The sequence below is a fragment of the Macrotis lagotis genome, chromosome X (assembly GCF_037893015.1).
Source record: "Macrotis lagotis isolate mMagLag1 chromosome X, bilby.v1.9.chrom.fasta, whole genome shotgun sequence".
In the NCBI taxonomy this organism is placed as follows: domain Eukaryota; kingdom Metazoa; phylum Chordata; class Mammalia; order Peramelemorphia; family Peramelidae; genus Macrotis; species Macrotis lagotis.
The window spans coordinates 145,349,437-145,374,941 of NC_133666.1; the positions used below are offsets into that span (position 1 = coordinate 145,349,437).

The window sequence follows — 25,505 nt, forward strand, 5'->3', positions numbered from 1 at the left end:
CTTTATCTCCCATATTTTTTCTTGATCTGGAAACTCTGAATTTTGATTATGACATTCTTTCGTGTTTTCAATTTGAAGTTTCTTTCTGTATCTTGTCAGTTCATTCCTTCTATTTTTACCTTGCCTTCTGGTTCTAGCATATTTGGATAGTTATCTTTTTATGATTCCTTGAAATATGATATTCAGACTTTTTTTTAGTTTTTTTTTTTTAGATTTTTTTTGCAAGGCAAATGGGGTTAAGTGGCTTACCCCAGGCCACACAGCTAGGCAATTATTAAGTGTCTGAGGCTGGATTTGAACTCAGGTACTCCTGACTCCTGGGCCAGTGCTCTATCCACTGTGCCAACTAGCTGCCCCTATATTCAGGCTTTTTGTTTGGCTAGGGAATTCTTAAATTATTCTTTTTTAAAAAAATTATTCTTAAATAATCTCTCCTTGATCTGTTTTCCAGGTCATTTGTTTTTGATAGTAAATACATTAATACCCTATATTTTTCATTTTTTGACTTTTTTCTAATATTTTTGTTATTTTGCAGAATCATTGAGTTTTGTTGATTCCATTTTGCTTTCTACCTATTCTAATTTTTTCTTTAAGGTGTCTGATTTCCTTTCTGTAACCCCTTACTTCATTTTTTTCAGCTACTCTTTGAATCCTTGTGGCCAAGCCCTTGTTTTCATGAATTTTCTATTTTTAAACTTGTTTTAGAGGTACTTTTGTTTTCTGGCTTTGTTTTCTGGACTTTTCTTGACCCATAGTATTTCTTCATTGTAATTATAATTTCTTCTCTTTTTTATTCCTATCTTCAGCCTAAGACCTTTGATTGGGACTTTGTTCTAGGGCTGATCTTCACCCTCTTCTGGACTTTTAAAAAGAATGGACAGGTACTGTCTGGTTTTGTCCCCTTCACAGTTTGCTACTATGTCCTTGCCTTTGGTGACAATCTTTGGCTTCTACCTTGATCTCAGGTCCAAGGGGTGTGCTTATGATATGACCTTTTACATTTAGGCCTTGAAAGTATGTGAAGTTTATTGTGATATATTTGTGAGATGTTGATGTAAGCCTATTTTTTTTTCAAGACTACTCTGCAATTTTCCCAATGGTTTTGGTCAGATTCTAAATACTTAGTTCTGTGGTTGGCATCATTGGGTATACAATGCTATCACATTTGATTCCATCAGGTCTTGTGTTCCATTAACCAAACTAAATTTTAATGATGACTATTGCTTTGTAGTCTGACCTGAGACTGGATTCTAACGAACTCTGTTCCTTCCCAATTTTAAAAATTATTTCTTTTGAGAAATCTGTCTTTGATTTCTCCTTGTACAATTCCTAATCAGGAACTGGGCCTTGGTTCTATCCTCTTTTGGGGCCCTAAGGGCCCCAATTTTATGTTAGAGATTTCATCAAGTAGGAGGCTTCTTCAAAGTTCTTGCTTGTTTGTTGAACTGACTCCTTGTGCTGTGGCTCCTAATGCCATGCTTCTAGATGCACCATTTGGTCCTGTCTCACTTCTCAATAATCTGTTGGTGATTGTCTCGTCTCCTCCTGTTGCTCAGCCAAGATTCTCTTGACCTTAGGAGTCATTGAGAGAAGTTCTCATTTACTTTTTCCTCACTTCACTTTGCACTGCTCAGAGTTTTAGGCACCTTTTGCTAAAGTTCAGACTGAATTCTGTCTGGGAGGACCAAGTGCCTGCAATTTGTTGGTTATCTTCTTGGGTCAGACTGATCTAAATGTAGTCACCTACCTGGCATTTCTTTTTAATTTCCTTGGCCACAATTTCATCTAATGCTTTTTTTAGATTTTTGCTTGAGTGTCTATTGGAAAGTTGGACTTCTTTAGAACTTTTTACCTTGTCATCTTAACTGGAAATGCAGTGTTTTTTTTCCTAGTTCTTATTTACTTGATAAATTCAATTACCATTTACTAAACTACTGACATTTTAGGGCATTCCAATGATTTCTGAGGACATCAAGACAAAATATTTAAATCAAGGAAATATGGGGTATTTAATTTTCACACTGGGTCAATGGTATAATGGGAAAAGGATTGGGTCCCTTTGATATTGGCACAAATCCAAAGTAAACACTGACAATCATCCTCTTCCCCCAAGGATTACTTCAAGGTCATTTTTCATGATCCAGAAATTAATTTACCAGGGGGCATGGAAGGGGCTGAAAGGAATTCATTTACTTAGTTTCAACTAAACTTACACAAAATAAATACCTGTATATCATGGAGAATAGAATTTTCTGGCATTCAAAATGTAAACCCTTATAAAAAGTCACATTGCAAAGTGTTTTACCTTTCCCTAAGCAGCTGTCAACTTTGCCTTCAACCATTTCTGTTTCTGATTCTCATATGACATTTAAAAATCAGCCTCTAGTTAATTTTATCACCCAGACACTGGGTCATGAACCTGCTATGAAAAAGACCTGACTTTCTGTGGCTGATATTCCAAAGTGTTTAGTACAGACTACATTTAACTACATACTGTATTTTGGAAATGATCACAAAGTGTGAAATTCAACAGTAAAAGGTTTTTTTTCCTCAGTATATTTTAATGTGTTGGAGGATGATTTGTTATAGGCTGGATTTAAAAAAAACTATATGAAAGAGGCAAGTGTGATTTGTATTGACAATTTTAAGTAGATTGGGACAACAGCTTCAAGTTTACAAATGCCTAATAAGTGCCTACTGTATACAGAATGCTATGCTAAGTACTATTAGATATGCCATGGTAAGACATAGTGTTTGCTTTTATGAGGTTAAAAATCTATTTGGGGGTTGGACATGTGCACAAGCAACTATAAAACAAATCCTAGAATCTTAGCATTAGTAGGAACCTCAGAAATGGCTTAGCTTGGGAAAGAGAAGGTTTGAGGTTTATGTGATAAATATTTTTAAGTATTTGAAGGATTTTCACATGTAAAAAAAGAATTAAAATTGTTTAATCTGACTTTAGAGTCACGAGTAATAGAAGTTTCAGAGAAGTGGCTTATGGCTCCATTGAAAATGAAATGAGGGGTGGCTAGGTGGCACAGTGGATAGAGCACCGGCCTTGGAGTCAGGAGTACTTGGGTTCAAATCTGACCTCAGACACTTAATAATTACCTAGCTATGTGGCCTTGGGCAAGCCACTTAACCCCATTGCCTTGCAAAATCTAAAAAAAAAGAAAGTGAAAAACTGAAATGAAATGCCTCATGAAGTGTTGAGCTTCTCATCACTCAAAGTCTTCAAGTGGAGGTGGATGGCTTGTTGGGCATGTTGTAAGAGGGATTACATTAGAATTAGATTACCTTTGAGGTATTTTCTGGGGAGAGAGAGAGAGAGACAGACAGACAGAGACAGAGAGAGAGAGAGAGACAGAGACAGACACACACACACAGACACACACAGAGAGACACACAGAAAGAGAGAGACAATCAGAGAGAGACAGACATAGAGAAACAGAGAGAGACAGAGACACAGACACACACACACACACACACACACACAGAGAGAGAGAGAGAGAGAGAGAGAGAGAGAGAGAGAGAGAGAGAGAAAGAGACAGAGACAGAAAGAAAGACAGAGAGAAAGACAGAGATAATCAGAGAGACAGACACACACACACACACACACACACAGAGAGAGAGAGAGAGAGAGAGAGAGAGAGAGAGAGAGAGAGAAAGAGAATGAATGAAACTGAGATAGAGAGAGAGGGAAGAAGAGGGAAACAGTGAGTAAGAGTGAAAAAGCAAGAAAGAGTGAGATAGACAAGGCCAGAAGGATCAAGAAAATGAGAGTGTGAGAGAGACAGAAAAACAAATGGAGACTGAGAGACACAGAGTCAGAGAAACAGAGAGAGACCCTGTTACAGAATAAGAGAGCCTCAAATCAGGGAGATGGTTAATCAGAAGATTCTCATGGATAAAGATCAGGTAAAATCAGGTGATATTCCCCTGCTGACAATGCCTCTTTTATCCCTCAAATCATCTTTTAGAATATACCTACATGGGTAAATATTATCTCCCCCGAAAAACTATGAATTCCTCAAGGGGAGTCACTGTTTCACTTCTGTCTTTGAATCCTCAGTGTCTGGCACTGTGGCTAGCACACAAAAGTCACTCAAATGAGATAGAGCATTGGACTTGGGATCAAAAGATCAAATATTGGCTCTAGCATTTAATAATGGTATGAAGTTGGTAGAATCACTTAACTCCTGTTATACTTCAAAATACTAGATAAAAGTGAGTGGTGTGATGGTGATGATGAATGACTTTGAAAATTAGGTAGAGGACTTTGGATATGATTTATTAGAATGGCGATTTGTACTGGCTAAAAAGTTTTTCAACAGTGAAGAGGTATGATAAAAAAGGTTAACTCTTGATTGACAGGTTCCCTAGTTTGGACCTTTATTTTCTGGAGCTATGCTCCTTTGACTCTCAGGGGCAGTCACTCTCCAGATTTCTCAGCATCCTAGTTGACAGACTTCTCCTCTATATAGATACTCTCTCCTTTCTAGTTTCCTCTTTTTAGTTGTCTTCTCCATTAGAATGTGAGCTCCTTGAGGGCAGGAACTTGTCTTAATTTTCAATTTATATCCCTGGCGTTTTCTTTATACTTAGTAATTACTTAAAAATGCTCCTTCTTTCCTTTCTCCTTTCCTTCCATCCTCCCTCCCTTCTTTCCTCTGGTATTCTCTTAACTAGCATTTTGACTCATCTGTAGTAAGATGGTAATTGATGTTCATACTGGTTGTTTTCTAAGCAGAGATTGGGTGATTGCTTGGGGATGTTGTAGAGATAACTCAAGCTTCATCAAACTCAGCCTTAGGTTTGTCCAACTTCAATATGCTACAATTTATGAAATCAAATGTTTTGATATTTATATAGTATATATATACATGTGCATACATATATATATATATGTACAAGTTATTTTATGGGTTATATATGCAGAGATATGTCCCAATTTAATGCTTTGATATCCATATGTAAGATATGGTAATCATAAATGGATATCATAAATCTAGGAACTCAATATCTTAAATTGGGACATAGATAAACATATATTTCTACACAACCATAATGCATGGATATATATAGCTATATACATACATAGATATAGTAATATCAAAGCATTAAATTAGGATACATGGCTATTACATATTTTCTAGAGAACATGTTCTGATTTTAATCTGCTTTAATTAAATTCACCAATATTTAACTGTTCACATGCCACATGAAAGCACATGTGAACTGTGAATACATGTTTGTATGTACAATATATATGTGAATACACCCATACATCTTAAAAAGGTATGTATATAGATCAGAAGTGTTTCATGATTATGTTACAAGCATTAGTATTTCTTTCCTGAGAGATTATAGAGAGAAGAATAAGGCAAAGATAAAATTGAATATTAAAAATTCTTTTTTTGTCTATTCATTGTTTCCATAGAAACATGATCAGCACAGGCCACCAGTTGGTGAGTCAATTTTAGATAAAGACTTTTAGACCTCACATCTCTTGTTTCCATAGAGAGGGATGTCAAATCCATGGCAATACGATAAGGGCTTTCAAATTCTACCTCATTCCAAACTTTCCTTAAGTTGTTCTCACCTTGGTAGTCAAAAAGCAGAAAGGCCAAGAAGCTGTGAGAGTCTCACTGTCTGGGCTGCCTGCTGAGATCTGCATGCTGTTGTTTTCTGAAGTGAATTAGAAGAGTTGGAGATCTTTGTTTTTGACTGGGCTCATGTTAGGAGAATTGCCTCGGCATCCCTGCAATTAACTGCCTCTTGTTCTACACACCATTATCTTTATATTCTCATACAGCACTTCTCTCCATACATACATATATTTCAGCCCAACTGGATTATTCCCTCCTTCTTCTTCTATTTCCCTGCCTTTGCTTTTATCATTCCCAAGGAATGAAATGTCTGCCTACTCAAATCGATTCCTTTCTTCAAGACTCAATTTAGATTTGTCTTTTCTTTTCTTTTCTCTCTTCTTTTTAGTTTTTTTTTTTTTGCAAGCCAATGGGGTTAAGTGGTCTGCCCAAGGACACACAGCTAGGTAATTATTAAGTGTCTGAGGCTGGATTTGAACTCAGGTGTTCCTGATTCCAGGGCCAGTGCTCTATCCACTGCGCCACCTAGATTCGTCTTTTCTAGGAAGCCTTCCCTGGAGTTACCTCACCTTTCTTGCATTTCTCAAAGCTATTTAAATGACCCTCTTCTTTGTAATTAATGTCTAATTTGCATTGCATCCATCCATAAATATGTACTACCTATGGTCTCTGTCTACCCACTCAAACATAATCCTTTACACAACTTTTGGCAGACAAATTATTATTAATATGCTGCATCTACTTTTGCCTACCACCAGTCTCTACATTGCTCCTATTTTGATTCTGCAGAGATTGCAATGATTTACAATCTGCAGCCATATAGTGTAGCATAACTAGAATATAAACATGAGTTTTTCACATAGTAAACATAAACATTTATTTTAAAAAAACATTTATTTAGCATTAACTATGTACTGAAAATTAAGCTAAGGACTGGGGACAGAAATATAAGAAACAACATAGTTTTATCCCTGATCTGGAGGAGTTCACTCTCTAATTGGAGAAGACAACACATAAAAATAAAGTTTAGCTTCAAGGTATGTGGTCAGGGCTGGAGATGTTGAAGATGCACCATCGTGCAGACAGCAAGGTCCAATGGTCAATGTCAGTGTCAAGGGTCTTTCATGAATAGGGTCAGGGATGATGCTAAGGTTTGCTGGTCCTCCATTTTCCTGGAAAGAACAGGTGTGATTCCAACTCATCTAAGGCATGTGAGCTGTCAAGTGTTTTGGATTTTTTCCATTCCTAAACTCAAGCTTTTTAATTCATTCATGTATTCATATATTCATTGTGGAGGGAAGGGACTGTGGCTTCTTAATCTTTATAGTTCTCCCTGAACCCAGGCACAATGTCCTAAGCCACAGAACATAATAAACATTCGTTAAATTGAATTCAATTATTATAGAACAAATAACTGACTTAGTATTCCAATCATATAGATCACATGAGTTTTTTTGTTTGAAATAAGGTTTTATGAAAAATTAGAGGCCCAGAATTTTTCAGAATGATGGCTTATTCTCATTCTCATTTGCTGTCTTGTTTCTTTGTTTTGGAAACAAATCTTTTGATATTTTTTTCAGGCCCGCTTTTGTTGAAGGTAGGGGATCATAGAGTAAGCATGATTTTTTCAAAAATTTTTAAAAGGAGTTTTTTCTTTAATTTTTCCTTATGACAATATTTTAGTGCTGCTTGATTCTAGGATTCTATTACAAAAATTCTTTGTTGCTGCTCCATGGAAGGAAAATGAATGACATATTTTACCTGTATCTATTTATATAAATTTGGGGATCCAGACATGATTTTTATCAGTGAAGATAACTCCTGGTGATGAGTGGTAAATTCCCTTTACCATTGCAGAGCAGCAATTATTCTGTAATTTAAGAGTCTTAAAGAGTTGCTTGGGTTACTGAGAGGGTGAGTGACTTACTTGTCCAGGATCCCACAGTCAGTATGGGTCAGAGTACAATGTGAATCCGGGTCATTTTGATTTTGAGACTTACTTAACTTCTCATAGATTTAGAGCTTGAAAAGACCTTAGGTATTTAGGAGTTTAATCCTTTCAATTTATAGATAGGGAAGATGAAGCCCAGTTACTTGGGGTAAGTCACATAGGTAGCAAATGTCAGAGTTGGAATTTTAACCCAAATCCCTAGACTCCAAATCTAGAACTCCTTTCTCTGGGTCACACTGCTTCTCATTCACATATATGCATACATACATATGAACTCATTTATACACACACACACACACATATATATATATATACATACATACATACATGCATATGCTTTGTGAGGAAACACATTACATGCAGACATAAGCATACACACATTCATGCATATACAAAATACTCTCCTCATGATGAGATATGGCTCTGAATAATGGAACATCATAGTATCAGAGAATCAGAGATAGCACAAAGGGCATGCATGGTCAGTAAGAATGAGGCTTCAGGATATTAAAAATGATATGAATATGTATATTCATATGTATATATGTTGTATACATTTACAACAAATATATATGTATGACATAAAAACATCTAAGGAATGTATAATTAGGTGGGTCAAACTTTTGGGGTGAGGGGAGGTTCTATGAACTTAGATGGGAAAATTTTGCTTCTTTATTTTCACTAACCTCTAAAATTTGGCATTTCCTTCAATTATGAATAAAATATTTTTTGAGAGAAGGGACACCCCTAGATGACTTAAAGGGTACATAACACATGAAAGCTTTAAGTTTCTTTGATTTAGAAGAAGACCTCTGGGAGGCTAGATATACCCTTTATAAAGGATTCTAGAAGGACATGGAAAAGAATCACACAGGATGAGCAGTTATAGGTGGGTTGTGAACTGTGCCTTAGTAGGGAGTGGCAATATTGTTTAAATTACATTCACCCCATCTGTTCTTTCCAGAGAGATAGAGGACCACCAAATTGTATCATCTTCCTTTCCTGATATATTATACTTGCTTATTATTAATACATATTTATAAAAATTATATCTATATATGTATGCATACAGATACATATATATATCTAGATATGTATGTATACATACATATATTTGAGACAGGGTCTTCCCATCTCACCTAGGTTGTAAGTACAGTATCCATTCAAATACCTGGTTGATCCTATTACTAATAGCCTGGGATCTTTGTGCTTTTACCAACCTGGGCTAGTGTGCCATAACGTGGGCAGTCTAGTAGCTTCCTACTCTATGGATCACATTATACTGATTCTGAACTCAATGTGGCTACCTGATCAGTTTAGTCCAGTGTAACCCAGAACACCTGAGCTCAAGTGATCCACTAACCTCAGCCTTTTCAGTAATAGGGATTACAAGTATGTCCACTAGAATACTTCTCTGAAGATGGATCTATTATATATAGAAGCTAGAATGAGTCTGGGAAGGTTTGACCTAGATTCCATCTCTGACACTAATTATCTGTGTGATCATAAACAAGTAATAAATTCTAGTAAATAACTAACACATTAAGTTATAGTTAGATTGTAATCTTTAGGGAGTTTCCATTCTGAAGAAATCATAGGTCCTTGACAAATCATGTCCAGACACTCATTAAGGTTTTTTTACTGTGGTAAAAAAGTGATTTCATTGGTACAGCAAGCTTCAGTTGGAAACTTCTTTTACTTCTGAAGTAACTTTTGCAATTTATAATTTCACAGATTTCTTGGGGACACTGAGAGGTTAAGTAATTTGTCTAAGATCACACATACAGAATTGTCAGAGATAGGATATAAAACAAGTCATCCTGATCCCAAGGCTGATTTTCTAGCTATACTCTCTATATCAAGTGTTCTTAACTTGGGATTCATCAACTTACCTTTTTAAAAAAAGCATCTCAATAACCATATTTTAATATAATTAAAAATTTCATATTTTTGAAGACTGAGGCTAGAGGATCTCTTCAGGAGTTTGGGGCTGTAATGTGCTAAGCTGATCAAATATCCACATTGAGTTCCTACTGGCCCATAGTATATTTGTTGACTTGACCTTCAATTAAAGTTCTCCACAATCTGACTCCCAGTTGGATTTAATCTGTTTTGATTCCAGTCAACAAAAGATTAAGCATCTATTGTGTACAAGGTACTGTCCTAGGTCTGGGAGAGTTTAGAAAGTACATAGTTCCTTGAATCTCAAGGATCTTATTATCTAAAGTAGTCTTCTATTCCTCTATTTGGAACCCAATGGCATTGTAAGCAATTAAAAGCTACTAACAGTAATATATTGAGTAATTGAGGATGTATTGAATTTTTTTCCCTATTCTTTGAATAAGCCCCATATTTGCCCTCTATGCCTTCAAACACTATGAATTAGATCTAGTGAATTCCCAAGTCAAGTGCCATTTAGGGAACCTTCTTTGAATTTTCTCATCAGTTATGTCTTTCCCTTTCTTGGATGTGGCATAACTTGTTTTGCCCTAGATATTTATACATTTGTCCCTATAAGACTGTAAACTCTATGAATATAGGGTCAAATCCTATTTAAACTTTATATTAAACTTATTTAAACTTTGTATTTCTTTTAGTGCCTACCCAATGCACTAAGTGCCTACCCAATATATATTTGTTATACTGAATTCATAATCTCAAATACTTCTCTTTAAGGGAATAAAAAATGTGAATGTAAGTCAAGGAGAATAACAGTTAAAATACATCTCACCAAAGACAAAAGATATATTAACACATGTTATTTATTTCAACTATTCAACAGAGACAAACAACATAATATTTGAGCAGACTGAGTGAACCACAAGATCCAGAGGAGCTGTAATCTCAGAAATACAACTCCAGTTTTCTCCATGTACTCCATTAGGACAAGAGTAGAATAAGCTAGCTAGTGACTGATGAATCAATAATGATACCCACAGGCTGACAGTAATTGTTAGGGTGAACCAAATTGATTTTTACATTAATGTATCAATTAGTAATTGCAGGACCAAATTTATATCCCTGAATCAAGCAGGAATGTAAAATGTTATTAAAGACTCCATGCCTATGGTGTCTTATGAAATTAAATTAAATTAATTTAATTCACTAAACATGTAATAAGCTCCTACTATATACCTTGAACAGGTCTGTGCTAGGGATAGAAAAAACCCAACAACATCAAAAAACAAAACTCAGTCCCTGTCCAAGGATATTACTTTCTTTTGAAAGGAAAACATGTACAAAACATAAACAAAGTAAATAAAATAATTTTAAGGGGGAGGGAATGCTGATAACTTACAATCTAGGAAAGCAATAAGTAAAGGTAACCTCTAGAAGAAGACACTCCTGAGAAGTGCATTTTTAAATTTTTTTTGTTTTTTTTTTGCAAGGCAATGGGGTTAAGTGACTTGCTCAAGGTCATACAGCTAGGTAATTATTAAGTGTCTGAGGTCGGATTTGAACTCAAGTCCTCCTGACTCCAGAACTTGTGCTCTATCCATTGCACCACCCAGCTGCCCCACTGAGATGTGCTTTAAAGGAATCTAGGAGTTCCATGAAAAACAAAATGTATTTGAAACATGGTGGGGACTTCTTGCTCAATGGCAAAAAATGAAATATTAAATACAGGAAATATAGCTGCTCATTTGAACAAAATTACAAATGTATGAAAGGGTATTATGAAAGAACCCTGGAAATTTAGGTGGGAGTCAGATTGCGGAGAGATTTAAATAAGGGGTTCAAGTCAAGTCAACAAGCATTTATTAAGTGCTTACTATGTCCAGGCACCGTGCTAAATGCTGGGAAAGACAAAAATAAGCAACTGTTCTCAAGGAGTTCATAGTCTAAAGTGGGAGATGACATTGCAAGGAACTATCTACACATAGGATAGACATACAGGGCAATTTTTTTGTATTGTATACTAGAGCCAAAGGAAGCCATTGTGTGTGCATGTGTATAGGGTGACGTGGTCAGATTCACATTTTAGGAGTATCAATCTGGTAGTTCTATGGAGGCTTGACTGGCAAGGGAAAGGCTGAGAGGAATATTAAAGGTATTAAAGTATTAGAGGTATAAAGGTATAAAAGGTATTAAAGCTATTAGAATAGTCAAGAGAAGTCTGACATCATCTGACATTGAGGAAAAGCTGTATGAGTGGACAGAAGATGGAATGGATTCAAGAGATATCAGAGAAATGGTATCAACAAGTTGTGTGGATATTACTAAGCTATTAGCATAACATTAGTATTAATAAGTATAAGCATGAATAACTAGAAGTGATTAAAGAAAAACAGCACTGCTATGGAGGTCTCAATCAACCAACTTGACCAGGGGCCAACCAGCATGGGTCACATCTAGCCTACTGCCTGTTTTTGTATGGTGAATGGCTTTTACATTTTAAAATGTAAAACAAAAACATGTGGAAGGATGGATTTGGCTCATGGGCATCGGTTGCTGATCTTTGGCATTCAACGTGTAGCCTATATATCAAAAGTAGTTCTCTTGACACATAGGTGTAAGGTCAAGCAAATGTTTTTTATCTGAACTGGTTAGTTAAAACATTAGATTAGTACAGTTAACACAGAGAACAAGGTAGGCCAACAAGGTACAACTACACCTAAAATTTCTTTCTTAAGTGGCTAAACTCTGCACATTGGGGGCATTGTGAATTTTTTTTACTAGTTGTTTTTAAGGCAATGGGGTTAAGTGGCTTGCCTAAGGTGATACAGCTAGGTAATTATTAAGTGTCTGAGGCCAGATTTGAACTCAGGTACACCTGACTCCAGGGCCGGTGCTCTATCCACTGTGCCACCTAGTTGCCCCCTCCCCCATATTAATTCTTAATCCAGTAAGATTTTTGACTTTCTAGCCTTTTCTCCCTTGCCTCTTGGTGGGTACCCCACTACTTCCTTTTGCCCCCTCCCCGCCCCTGCCTTCAGTTATCATAATGTTGTCTCCCTCCAACAGCATGCAAGCTTCTTGATCACAATGTCTATTCTTTTTGTTTGTGTTTTGTATTTCCCAACACTTAGCAGAGTGCCTGGCACATTGTAACTACTTAATGCTTTAACTAATCTACTCAAGTATATAAATGTAAGTGATTTAAAATTTTTTATTATACATATGTTGAAAAAACAACCTTTGTGTTCTAATATGATATGAAAGGACCAGTGCCTAAAAGGGTCTTCCTCTTTGGTAGCAAGGATTAGTTTTTCTTAAAAAGGAACAAAGCTGTCACTAGGACCTGATAGGTGTTTGCTTTTCTTGATACAACTTCCTGATCACTTAAGGACAAAAAAATTTCATCTGTGTGGAGTTGGGGTCCCTCCAACTTGGTGGATGTCTAAAGCTCACTCTATATCCTGCCATATTGATCAAATGTGCCTTCATATGGAGATAAGGGGGGCAAATCTATAGAAACTTTATATCCTTCACTTTCATCATATAGAAATCTTCATATCCTTGCTATATATCCATAGGGCTGAGCAAATCTCCTTTTGTTAACTGGAAAATACCTTTTAATTCCCTATTCCCAAACTAACAGCATGCCAGCATAAGACCTGCCCCTAACAGCTGGTATGTGTGAGAAAACAACAGTTTGAAGTTATTGAGTGTATTATGGAGACTTTAGTAAATGAACAAAGCTGTCAGATCGAAAATAATTTGTAACCATGCCAACCTACCGAAAGGGCAAAACTAAAGGGAGAGAAGCAAATGAGGACTGGACCAAAGAATGCACAGAGAAATTTCCAAAGGAGATACTGTTAATGTCTTCAAAATCAATCAATTTCACCCACAATCTGCCACCACTCTACTTTTCTCTTCTTATTTCTCCCCATTCCAATGTATTCTTCCCTTAGCTGTAAAAGTAATGTTGATGTTACTCCTCTGTTCAATAAATCTCAAAGGCTCCCTATTATGTCCAAAACCAAATATAAATTTTTCTATTTAGCATTTAAAGTCTTTTTTTAAGGTTTTTTTTTTGCAAGGCAAACGAGGTTAAGTGGCTTGCCCAAGGCCACATGGCTAGGTAATTATTAAGTGTCTGAGACCAGATTTGAACCAAGGCACTCCTGACTCCAGGGCCAGTGCTTTAGCCACCTAGCCACCTAGCCACCCTCCATTCAAAATCTTTTAAAACCTGTCATCAACCTACCTGTCCAGTGTTATTACATACTATTCCCTTTAACTTCCACTCCAATCTAGCCAAATTCCCCTGTCTATTCTTCACACATGATATTCCAACCTCCATTTTTAAGCCTATCTCTGGAATAAATGTCTTTATTTCCTTCAAGACTCAGTTCAATGGTCACCTTATATAGTACATGAAGTATTTCTCAATCTCTCAAATTCTATTGTCTATCTCCCTTGTCTTTATCATCTTTTATCTATTTGTATATACCTGAATGTATTCAGGTTGTCTTCTCCCACTAGATATTAAGGTCCTCGAAGGCAGGAACTGTGCCATTTTTGTTTTTAAATCCTCGGGACTTAGTGTAGTGCTTGGTGGTCAGAGATTGATTGGTATTTCTCTCCTCCACCCATTCTATGTATAAAGTAAACCTCAGGCATGCACAGAGCTGCCCTATCTCCATCTGGTCGATCCCATACATCTTCTCACTACTGAAGGATACAGGGATATCAGGATAATGAAGTAATCCCCTCACTGGTCCTTTAACCCCAAGAATGCAGTTCACTTTTTAGAGACACAGCTTCTGGTCCTCTTTCTCAATGCTCTCAGCTAGGTTTTTCCTTCCTCTCAACTCTCAATAATTTTTAATGTATTATATATGCATATATACATACATCTACATGTATGTATATGTTTATATATAGTGGACTGCTGGAACTTGAGTAAAGGCTCAACTAACTTTAGTGGAAACCTCTGACTGATTCTTTTACTTTGTGTTTCTTTGCCTGATCATAGGCGATCGCCTATGATTCCGAGATGGACTTACCTTGTGAGTTTGAGAGACTTGGAGAGCTTGGTCAATGTTAAAGGTATCCCTCACATCCCTAAAGCACTCACTAGAGGAGAAAATAGTCACTGGCTCTGGATCCCTGGGCTGCCTTGTGAACCAGGAAGGGACAGTAGAGATGGTGTGAAACCAAGTGAAATATAAAGTATTTAACATTCAGTCCTGTTAACTGAATCATGTCTTGATGTTTTAAAATATCAACCTCCCAGGAGAGTAGAACAGTATTATGTTATTTCTGTTGCTTGTTAAGTTTTTGTCAATGCATACTTATACATCTTGGTTATTTTAAGCATTTCTTTTTTGTTGAGAAAATAAATAGCTGTTCTATACCTGATCTGTTTTGTATAATGTGTACATTTCTATTCACTGCTTTTTGGGGGAGGTTCTAGACATGACCCAAACCTAAGATTTAGGTAATTTTCCAAGTGCCTCTGAAGTGATGGTGCCAAATAGCACCAAAGAGATGGTGCCAATAGGAGCCAGGCTCTCACATGATGAACCTGAGGTCTCAGGGCCTCAGAATCTTGGACTTGGCAAGAATTCATTATTATTAGGTATGTTTCAACCAAACTGAGATATTCTCCATCTTCTAAGCATTTCTTAAACTTTTCTCTATGCCTTCTCCTGGAATCCTCTTTGCCTATTGAATTACTTGTTGCTGGTTTTTTTTTTTTTTCAGTCAAGTCTGATTCTTCATGACCTCATTTGGGGTTTTCTTAGCAAAGATACTGGAGAGGTTTTCTATTTCCTTCTCTGTCCCATTTTATAGATGAGGAACAAAGGCAAATAGGGTGAAATAACTAGCCCAGGATCACACAGTAAGTTTCTGAGGCTGGATTTGAATTCAGGAAGATGAGAATTCCTGATTTCAGGACTTTCACTCTAACTATGCCACCTAATGTCTCTTCCTTTATTTCCTAATCATTTAAGAACTTTCTTTTATTTACCGTGCTGGAACTCACATAATTATTCTTTAATGCCAGATAGTATATCCAGATCTGCTACAGGAAGGGCCCCTCTTCTGTTTCCTCTACAAAGTGTGAGATGTTTAGACAATGTGTAAATTCTTGATTTCCCTACTAATGAGACCATAAATAGTCAGCCCAACTCCTCAGGCACATATCCAGCTCAGTCCTTCCCTTACAGTCCCCTTCCCTTCCTCCCTCTCTTCCCACCCTGCCTTTCCCAAATCAAACAACCCTTTTAAAATTTTTTTGTTGGTCTTTGCCTTTCTTGCAGATTTAGTCTACCCTCCCTTATAGTATCACCCCAGGTGGTATCCTTCATATTGATCTAGATTACATATTTTTCACACAATGTATATTACAGTTATTGATCTATATCTACACATATGTATGTATGTAAATATGTTTGTTTGTGTGTGTGTGTGTATCTTATCTTCTACCTACCTGTAGGTTATTTTTTTTTTTTAGGTTTTTTGCAAGGCAAATAGGGTTAAGTGGCTTGCCTAAGGCCACACAGCTAGGTCATTATTAAGTGTCTGAGACTGGATTTGAACAGGACTGGTGCTTATCCACTACGCCACCTAGCCACCCCTGTAAGTTCTTTAGAACAGATATGTCATAACTAAATTCTTTTTCCTCTTGTAATAAGCACAGAGCTCTGTACAAATAAATTACCTAATACATTTTTGTTGTATGAATGAATAAGTTCCCATTGCTTGTCCACATAATCTAAAATGGTATTAGTTGTCACTGCTCCAACTTTGTAACTTCAAATTAGATTGCATGTATCCAGATTGGAATGAAGCATATATGCTATATGAAATAATTTTCTCTATAATTACCTCTTGTGAGGATAGATACACCAAACTCCTTCTCTTCAGCCCCAAATGACCTATATATGACCTGTGTATTTTTTGAGAGGGAGATTCTAATTTGTAAAGCTTTTCATTATATATATATATATAATGAAAAGCTTTACAAATTAGAATATATATATATAATTATAATATATATAATAAATATATAAATATATATATAAATATATAAATAAATATATATAATATATAATTTTATATATATTATATATAGAATATATATATATATATATATATAATTCATTATACAAATATAATGCATTATTTCAAAAGGAATGCTTGGTATGATTCCAACAACCCTGTAAGGTAGATTCTGATATTATCCCCTGCTGAGGAGAGAGATACAAACAGAAGTTAAATGACTTGTCCAGGGTTATGCAGCTAGTGTCTAAGACCAGATTGGAACTTAGGTCTTCCTAAGTCTAGGCCCTATTTTTTATTTATTATGCCACCTAATTGCTCCAGTAAGATGAAAGAGGAAAATTTTTCAGTTTTTACTGAGAATTTGTTTTATAAACCAGATTCAGCATACCACCCAGTAGGTACCATTCAATTATGTTTATCTTTTGTTCTTGAAAAGATCATGACATCAGAGAGCTGATGCCATAACAAGCACATGAATTGGATTTGAGTGAAGTGGAGCTGTGCTAAGTCACCAGCCTCACTTTCTCTTCTAGAACCACCTGGATCCAGTGGTCAGATATGAATCAGGACAACTGGAGATGACCCTGGATGCTATTCAATATATCACAATCAAATGTCTATTATCATTTGCATGAGAAAATACAATTTCAGAAGAGAGTAAAACCTCACTTAATTTGATTGGGAGGTGGATAGGCAAAAAGGGGCTGAGACCAGGCTGAATGAATGAAAAATCTGATTGACAGGATAATTTATCATATTGATTTAATATTATTTAAATTTTATATAGTATATGCCAATATACCATATAACATACAAAAATATCCCCCCCACCCCAGATTTTGAAATCTGGAAACTGGAAACAGATTAACAACTGGATTTGGAGTCTGAAGACCTAGGCTCACATGTATTGTTTATATTACATTGTCAGTTAACTGCTCTGAAATTCAGTTTCTTCATCTGTAAAATGAGACAGTAGGAATAGATGAACTCTAATATCCTTTCCAATTCAAAACCTATGATCTTATGAACCATTTCCTAGGAGAATTTCTTAGGAGATTTACTTTAATGTGTAATTCACATGCCAATTCATCATGTGTAAATGAATGATTCTAAAATGCTTGAAAAGTCTTTGTTCTCTTAAGAAATTCAAATATCATCCAGATCTTTTGTTTAAACTATTAATTGATCTATAATACTCCTTTTTAAAAGGATGGTATATAAATAAATTCATCCGAGCCTCATCTGATTTACCCTAAAATTCAAATGATTGGAATCTAAATAAATGAGGTTTCATTGCATCTACCTAAAGTGCTAAGATTCTGAATTAATGACCCAGTTTTAACCTTTCCTGTAGTTGCCTTTAATCTTGATTTTATAGGTTGAAGAGCATGGAACAGAGTTTATTCTGTAAGCTTCTAATGCATTCTGATAATCTATTATTTATGACAATAGCATCTATTACAAACATTGCTCAGAACCCAGAATTCCCTTCTGCTGCCAGGTTTATCCAGTCTTCAAGAGACTAAGAAACAGAAACTTAATTAGAATACAGATAAAATTTGTTTACATTATTACTTCCTTTCTGAAAAATTCACATTGGACTATTCAAGAGGCCTTCTCCTTTATACAGAACAGATTTCCACACTGCACACTATTCTAGTTAGTATTGCTTTGCAGTAATGCAAATAAAATGCAAAATCCCATTGAGATGTTTCAAGTGGCTATTATACCCTTAAGTTCTCTGCCAAGGTGGCACTGGTGTCAAGATAAGAACTAGCTTGCCCCATAGGTATACTTCTAGGAAATCATTTAATATCACTTGGTAGAGTATATCTGTACTACAAAGGAACTTGGAGAAGGTGAAGGAGAATGATGGGCAACAAAGAGGTATACATCTGGCAACTTACCTCCATGTTGTACTTTTCCACTGTCCTTCTTAAAGGATCCACAGCCTGCCAGCAAATCAAGATGCAGAGATCAATCAGTAACATTCCTCCAACAATCACCAGCAACTTCTGGTCTTTAATGATCTGGGGAGACAAGTTAGAGGAGAACAGAAGGCAGAAGTGAGTTAATAGTTTCCATATGATAGATGAAGGAATGTGACCCAACATGGGGTATTTAATTACTATTTCTGTGAACCCAACTTTTCTCCTTTCCTTGGACATTTTCATTTTGAAGTAGTCTGGGACATGTATCTTGGACTCCTCTGCTCCTTGGGTGTTTATAGATCCATGGATTAGGCCTTAAGATTAGGCCTTAAGGTGACTGATGAAACATACAAAAATTAAGATGATATAATGATGGCATCTTCTCTTCTTCCAACTAAACATCTCTAGTTGTTTCAAGTTGATCTTGGTATGGCATAATTTCCAGCCTTCCTGTCATCCTAATTAGCTTTCTCTGAATGTGTTTCACCTTGTTCATATAATTTACTACTTGAATTGAGTTACTTCATAGGTTTGGATGTTCTTTCAAATAGTAAGTAAGAAGGTACACTGCAACCCATCTATAACTTATCATCTTGTGTGATTCTCAGTCATGCCATTATAAAAACCTTCTCTTAAAGAATCTACCCTCTACTTGGATATGCTAACATCTTGTTGCCTCCAATGCAACAAGTGGCTGATCTATTATATCTTACTACTTTTCTGATCATATATTTCTTATGCTTTAGGGGAAATAATATTGTAGGGGATAGAATCCCTACCTTAGAGTAAGGAAGACAATGGTTTACATAGATAAATCATTTACCCTTCAACTTTCTACGAAACACTTTGAGATTGTAAGTTAAAGATAAGGTAGTGATCTGCCTCAGTAGAGGGAGTTAACATACTGAGAGTTCCCCAAAAAGATGAAATTTCAGGTCTTGATTAAAAGAAATCCTTTATGCTATTTCTTTCCTACAAAAGGGAGAGGGTATGTGTGTGTGTTTGTGTGTGTGTGTGTGTGTGTGTGTGTGTGTATGTGTGAATAGTTTTTCAGAGAAATGGCAGAGTAGAAAGGGGAAAATACCAGTTAGGAGGAAAGGGCATGACTACAAAATAGACAACCTATTGGAGAAAAAAAAAATTGGGCTAGGGAAAACAGACATAAGTAAACCACATCATTCTAAAGGCACACACATACACACACATACATATATGGTCAAAATGCTAAATAAGAAGGCAGAAAAAAACATTTAGATTGAAGTCAAGAAGTATGACTGGACCATAACAAATATTGTATAGTAGAAATCTGTGCTGGAAGTAACACAATTTTGAAAACACTGAGGTATTGCTTTCAATAAATTGGAAAGATATCAAACAATTGGGTAAAAAAAAATCACAGATAATTTTTAAAATAAAACAATAATAAAAACAATAGATAGTCAACAATCAACAGACAACACAAATCACCGACCTATATGCCTATATTCTCATCACTGTAAATTTTCAGAAAGACTGTTACTTTTATAGTGAGGGCATTGTCAGGGATGGTCAGCAGATGGCACAAAGCAGACTTGGCATTGATAGTCTTAAATAGCAGTAGAATTTCTACAACTGGTTTGTACTATGCCCAAAAAGCATGCAGGAGTTAGTATCAAGAATTCTTAAGGAGGAAGAAAAACCTGTTACTGAGCCCAGAAGATTTAATTAGGCTGCCCTACTTTTCTGCTTTTCAGTAGTCTGGATTCACAGAATGATCAAAACCCAGATGAAACTGAGTTATGGGAAGAATTTTGATACAGTGGATTTTCTGAGAAGCAGCTTCTTTATATGGGCATGGTTTTTTTTGGGGGGTCTCTCATTTGGTGTGCTAAACTAGAGGTATTAAACATGGGCTCTATTGGCAGTTCTTGAACTACATCATTCCTGAGTATGCTAGAATCAGATTAAAATATAACTGGGAAATATAAAAAATACAATAAAATGTAATGTTAATTTATGGTTTACTAAATCAGGATATAAGTAGGTACAGCTAGTTGGTGCTAGGATAAAGTGCTGAGTCTGTGGTCAGGAAGTTTCATCTTCCTGAGTTCAAATTCAACCTCAGACACTTACTAAATGAGTGACCTTGGGCAAGTCATTGAATATTGTTTTCTTCAGTACTTCATTTGCAAAATGAAATGGAGTAGGAAATGACAAAACATTACAGTATCTTTGCTAAGAAGGTCCCAAATAAGGTCATGAATGGATGTACATTACTGAAGTCATTGAATTACAACCACCAAGGATCCTTATGTATAGTTTAGAAGTACCTTCCCTTTCTATTTTGTGCATGCGCACCCGTGTGTGTGTGTGTGTGTGTGTGTGTGTGTGTGTGTGTGTATGTGTATGACTGCACATTACTTCTCCTGAAAAGATGTTTCATGGAAGAATTGAAGACATTCTCCATTTGACTTGAATTAATATTCTGGGAAAGAAGTTTGTGATGAGAGGGCCATGTCGATAATAAAGCTCAATAGTGCCCTAGGAATATGTTTTGAGAATACAGATGTTGCATAAAGTAGTTGAAGACTTTTTTGATAAGAACTCAGAAATTCAGAACTTCAGAGCATTTTTTCTGTCAAGGCAATGGGGTTAGGTGACCTTCCCAAGGTCACACAGCTAAGTAGGTATTAAGTGTCTGAGACTGGATTTGAACTCAGATCCTCCTGATTCCATAGCTGGGTACTCTATCCACTGCACCCCAGAGAATCTTTCTTGAAGAAATTAAGTCTCTTACTTCTCATTGACATGTTTATTGCCATGCCATGGTATGGAAAGCAATAAAACTGTAATTGGCAAGTATCCATTTAGAATTAGGAGAGCTTCCAGAGTCTTATACAAGTGAAGGTCTGGGAGCAAGGGATGAAGGCTTGGGTCAAGGGGGTCTGTACAAGCAGAAGGGTTAAACGCCTAGAGATTAGGGATTACGCCCATGATCCAGAGGAAAGTGGAGTTCTAGGAGACAGTAGATCAGGACAGTAGGAAGAGGGAATCAGGGGATGAAAAGAAGTCCAGGTTGTTTAAAAAGGAGAGAGATAAGGCAGAACACACTTTAGTGAATCTAATTCTTAGATAATAGGCTCTTTGGCATCAGTTTTATTTTATATTTTCTGCCTAAATAAGAAGTGGTTTCAGGATTTAGATTTTAGGTATAAGGGAAATGGATGAGACACAGATTAATGTACAAAGAACAGAAGTTAAATTAAAGGTGAGGTCCTACGTACCTCAGAAGATGAATCTAAAGTAAATTCATATCCCATTAAAGAGGCTTTTCTTATACCAAAGACTTCATAGATATTTAGTTTAGTAACTTAAGAAAGTTTATTTATATAGAATGTTATCTATATAATTCTTGACTGGCCTATTATTATAGCTTCCAAAATGAATATTTCTTTTAGTTTGTCCTCTCTTTAATTCGCCTTTCACAGTGCTAATAGAGTAATTTTTTCTAATTATCAAATATAAATACACAAATCTTCAGTGACTCTTCATTGCCTACCAATTACAAAATTCCTTGGCATGAAATCTAAGCCCTTCCACTATCTAGTTCCACTCTTCTCATCTGGTCTTATCTCACATTACTCTACTTCCCTCTGCATCCTCATTACTCTCCAATTTTCTCCTGCTCATTCTTGAAACACCTTTGACTACTGAAATCCTTCTTTTCCTTCTAGGTTCAGCCTCCACCATGAAGTTTTCCCTCCTAGAAGTGATCATTTCCTCCTAAAATTTCTTGGAAAAATCTTCAATGCTCCCTTTCATATTATCACCAAAGGACCAACTCTAGATCTATGATGCTATGATCAAAGATATAGAATTGGAAGGAACCTTAATGGAAATTTGGTCCAAACCCCTCCTTTTTATAACTCGTTCATGTGAAATTCTTTGTCTATGCAAAATAAAACCACACTGTTTCTAAATTATAGACTTTTAGGACCCCCAGAAGACATCTCCCTAATGCATGAATCCTCTATAATTTCTCTGCCAAGAGTTCAGTGATTGGAGCAGTAAAGAGCTCAAAAGGAGACTGAAGTCTCAGAGAATTTTTCTAAAATTATACAGTTAAGAAAGTGACAGAGTCAGGATTTAAAACCTAGAATTCTAAACTAGATTCTAAATCTAGTACTTTTTTTCTGTATGAAGTAAGAGAAGTAGCATGGTACAGTTGAAAAAGTATTCAATTTGGTGTTAAAGGACATAGGTTCAAGGCAGCTAGGTGGCACAGTGGATAGAGCACTGGCCCTGGAGTCAGGAGGACCTGAGTTCAATTCTGGCCTCAGACACTTAATAATTGCTGTAATGCTACTACTGGGTCTATACCCTGAAGAGATCATGAAAAAAGGGTAAAAACATCACTTGTACAAAAATATTCATAACAGCTTTGTGGTGGCAAAGAATTAGAAGTCGAGTGAGTGTCCATCAACTGGGGAATGGCTGAACAAATTGTGGTATATGTATGTTATGGAACACTATTTTCTATTAGAAACCAGGAAGGATGAGAATTCAGAGAAGCCTGGAAGAATTTACGTGAACTGATGCTGAGTGAGATGAGCAGAACCAGAAGAACATTGTACACCCTAACAGCAACATGGGGGTGATGATAAATCTTAATGGACTTGCTCATTTCATCAGTGCAACAATCAGGGACAATTTTGGGGTATCTGTGATGGAGAATGCCATGCATCCAAAGAAAGAATTGTGGGGTTTAAACAAAGACTAAAGACCATACCTTTAATTTTTAATTTTTAAATTTTTTTAAAATTTTAATTTTTAAAAAAGTTATCTTATATAATTTTGCTATCTCTTATATTTTATTTTTTTCTTTTAGGATGTGATTTTTCTCTCAACACATTCAATTCTGATCAGTGTATAGCATGGAAACAATGTAAAGACTATCAGAGTGCCTTCTGTGGGGGGTGAGGGAGGGAAGTGAGATTAGGAGAAAAATTGTAAAATTCAATAAAAAAATAATGGTCTAGCTGTGTGACCTTGGGTAAGTCACTTAACCTCATTGTCTTAAAAAAATAGAAGGGCATAGGCTCAATTTCCAGTACCAGAAGATACATTTTCCTGTCTGCATATTTATTTATTTATCCTCCTATTCTCTTAATTGACAGGCAGCTTTTTCCTTTTAAGGTGTATGGGTAATAAACTGATTTTTAAAGAAAATAATTAGTGTAAAATATCACACTGGTGTCATGTAATGGATAATGTCCAGGACTAGGAATTAGGAAGAAGTGAGTTCAAATCCTACTTCAGATAACTTATTAGGTGTGTGACTCAGACAAATTGACTGACCTCTCTGTGCTACAGTTTCATATCTATAAAATGAGGGAATTGGATTTAATAATCTCTATGGTACTGTACATGGTACCAAATCTATGATATATAACATTTACAAATATGATAGTAAGTCACTGATTTTCATGTCATCAATGGGAAATTTGTGTTAATTGGAACAATTTATTTTTGTTTAGTAAATTCTTTCTTAGTAGTGAAAAGTAAGTGTTGTAAATTCAAACAAGGTAGGAATATTCAAATTACTTATTTTTTTAAATTTATTTTTTTTAAAGATATTATTTGAGTTTTACAATTTTCTCCCAATCTCGCTTCCCTCCCCCGCCCCCACAGAAAGCACTCTGTCAGTCTTTACTTTGATTCCATGTTGTACCTTGATCCAAATTGGGTGTGATGAGAGAGAAATCATATCCTTAAAGAGAAGTCTAAGAGATAACAAGATCAGATAATAAGATATTTGTTTTTTTCAAATTACTTATTTTTGAGAACTTTGGAAGTACCCTGTAATTCCAAAGGAGTTGCTTCAATATTTTCTGTTTAACTATATGTAATATGTTATTTCCAAAAGTTAAGTTGGTGGAAGTGCTGTGGGGGGGGAGCAGGGAAACTATCTCTTAAGAAGCTATTGTGATATAAGTTTGTGTCTATAGCCTGTTACAAGAAATGTTTAGTTTTATTGCAAATTAGAGCATTATTCTAGGAGTACTGGCTTCATATAATAATAATAATAATAACAATAATAATGACAATAAGCATTAATGTAGTGCTTTAAGGTTTACAAAGTACAAAACATATACTAGGCAACTAAAAATGGCTCAGTAGCTAGTGCACTAGACCTGGAAATAAGAAGACCTGAATTCAAATCTAACCTAAAACATTTACCAACTGTATGATTTGGGGCAAGTCACTTGATCTCTGTTTGCCTTACTGGAGAAGAAAATGGCACACTATTCCAATATATTTGCCAGAAAAGCACATGGACAGCATTGATGTACTATGGTCACAGGTCATGAAGATTCAGAAATGACAGGATGACTAAACAAAAACATATATATGGTTTCTTATTGATGCTCCTGACAACTTTGTGAGGTAGGTGCTCAGTAAAACTTATTTCAGTTTTACAGATGAGAGAATTGAGACTAAGAGAAGTTCAGTAACTTGCTTATGGTTACATAGTCAATATATATCTGAGGAGGGATTTGAACTCAGATACAGCACACTTACCCTCTTCACTGTCCAGTTATCTTAAAGGGACTGAAACCTGGACAGAAGTGAATGAAATAGAAGAAAGCCTTGTCCTAGTCCAGTTGTCTTCCTCTCCCCAACCCCTCCTTCTATGCTTGTTACAGGCAAAAAGAGAATGTAGGGATATGACTTAGTAGCTTTGAAGGGTAAATAGGAACCTTGCTTGGGAGAATTGCAAGTAGGCAGCTAAACTATATATAACCTGCTATTAAGATGACCATAGGTAGAGCATTGCCTGAATGGAATTTAGAGGCCAAGCAACATGCCTACATCATGACAATTTAATCTAATTATAGGCACAGCAATGAGGAGAAAATAAACAGTTCATAGTGTACTAACCTCTGAAATATAAAGTTTCACAGTGGAAAAAAGCATTAGATTTGGAGAGAGAGGACATACCAGTTTTGCCTTCAAGCTTTTCTAATAACTAAAGGTACCACCTAGCTTCCTTGCTTCCAACTTCAAAAT

General features: G+C 35.9%; 1 protein-coding gene across 1 annotated transcript in view; it reads right to left on the reverse strand.

Moving 5' to 3' along the window:
• The window catches only part of GABBR2 (gamma-aminobutyric acid type B receptor subunit 2), an 879,763-nt gene that overhangs the window by 101,024 nt on the left and 753,234 nt on the right, over positions 1 to 25,505 (reverse strand). The window contains exon 13 of the mRNA XM_074207949.1: positions 18,432 to 18,554. Coding sequence (XP_074064050.1) covers positions 18,432 to 18,554 — 123 coding nt within the window. The remainder of the gene's footprint in view (positions 1 to 18,431; positions 18,555 to 25,505) is intronic.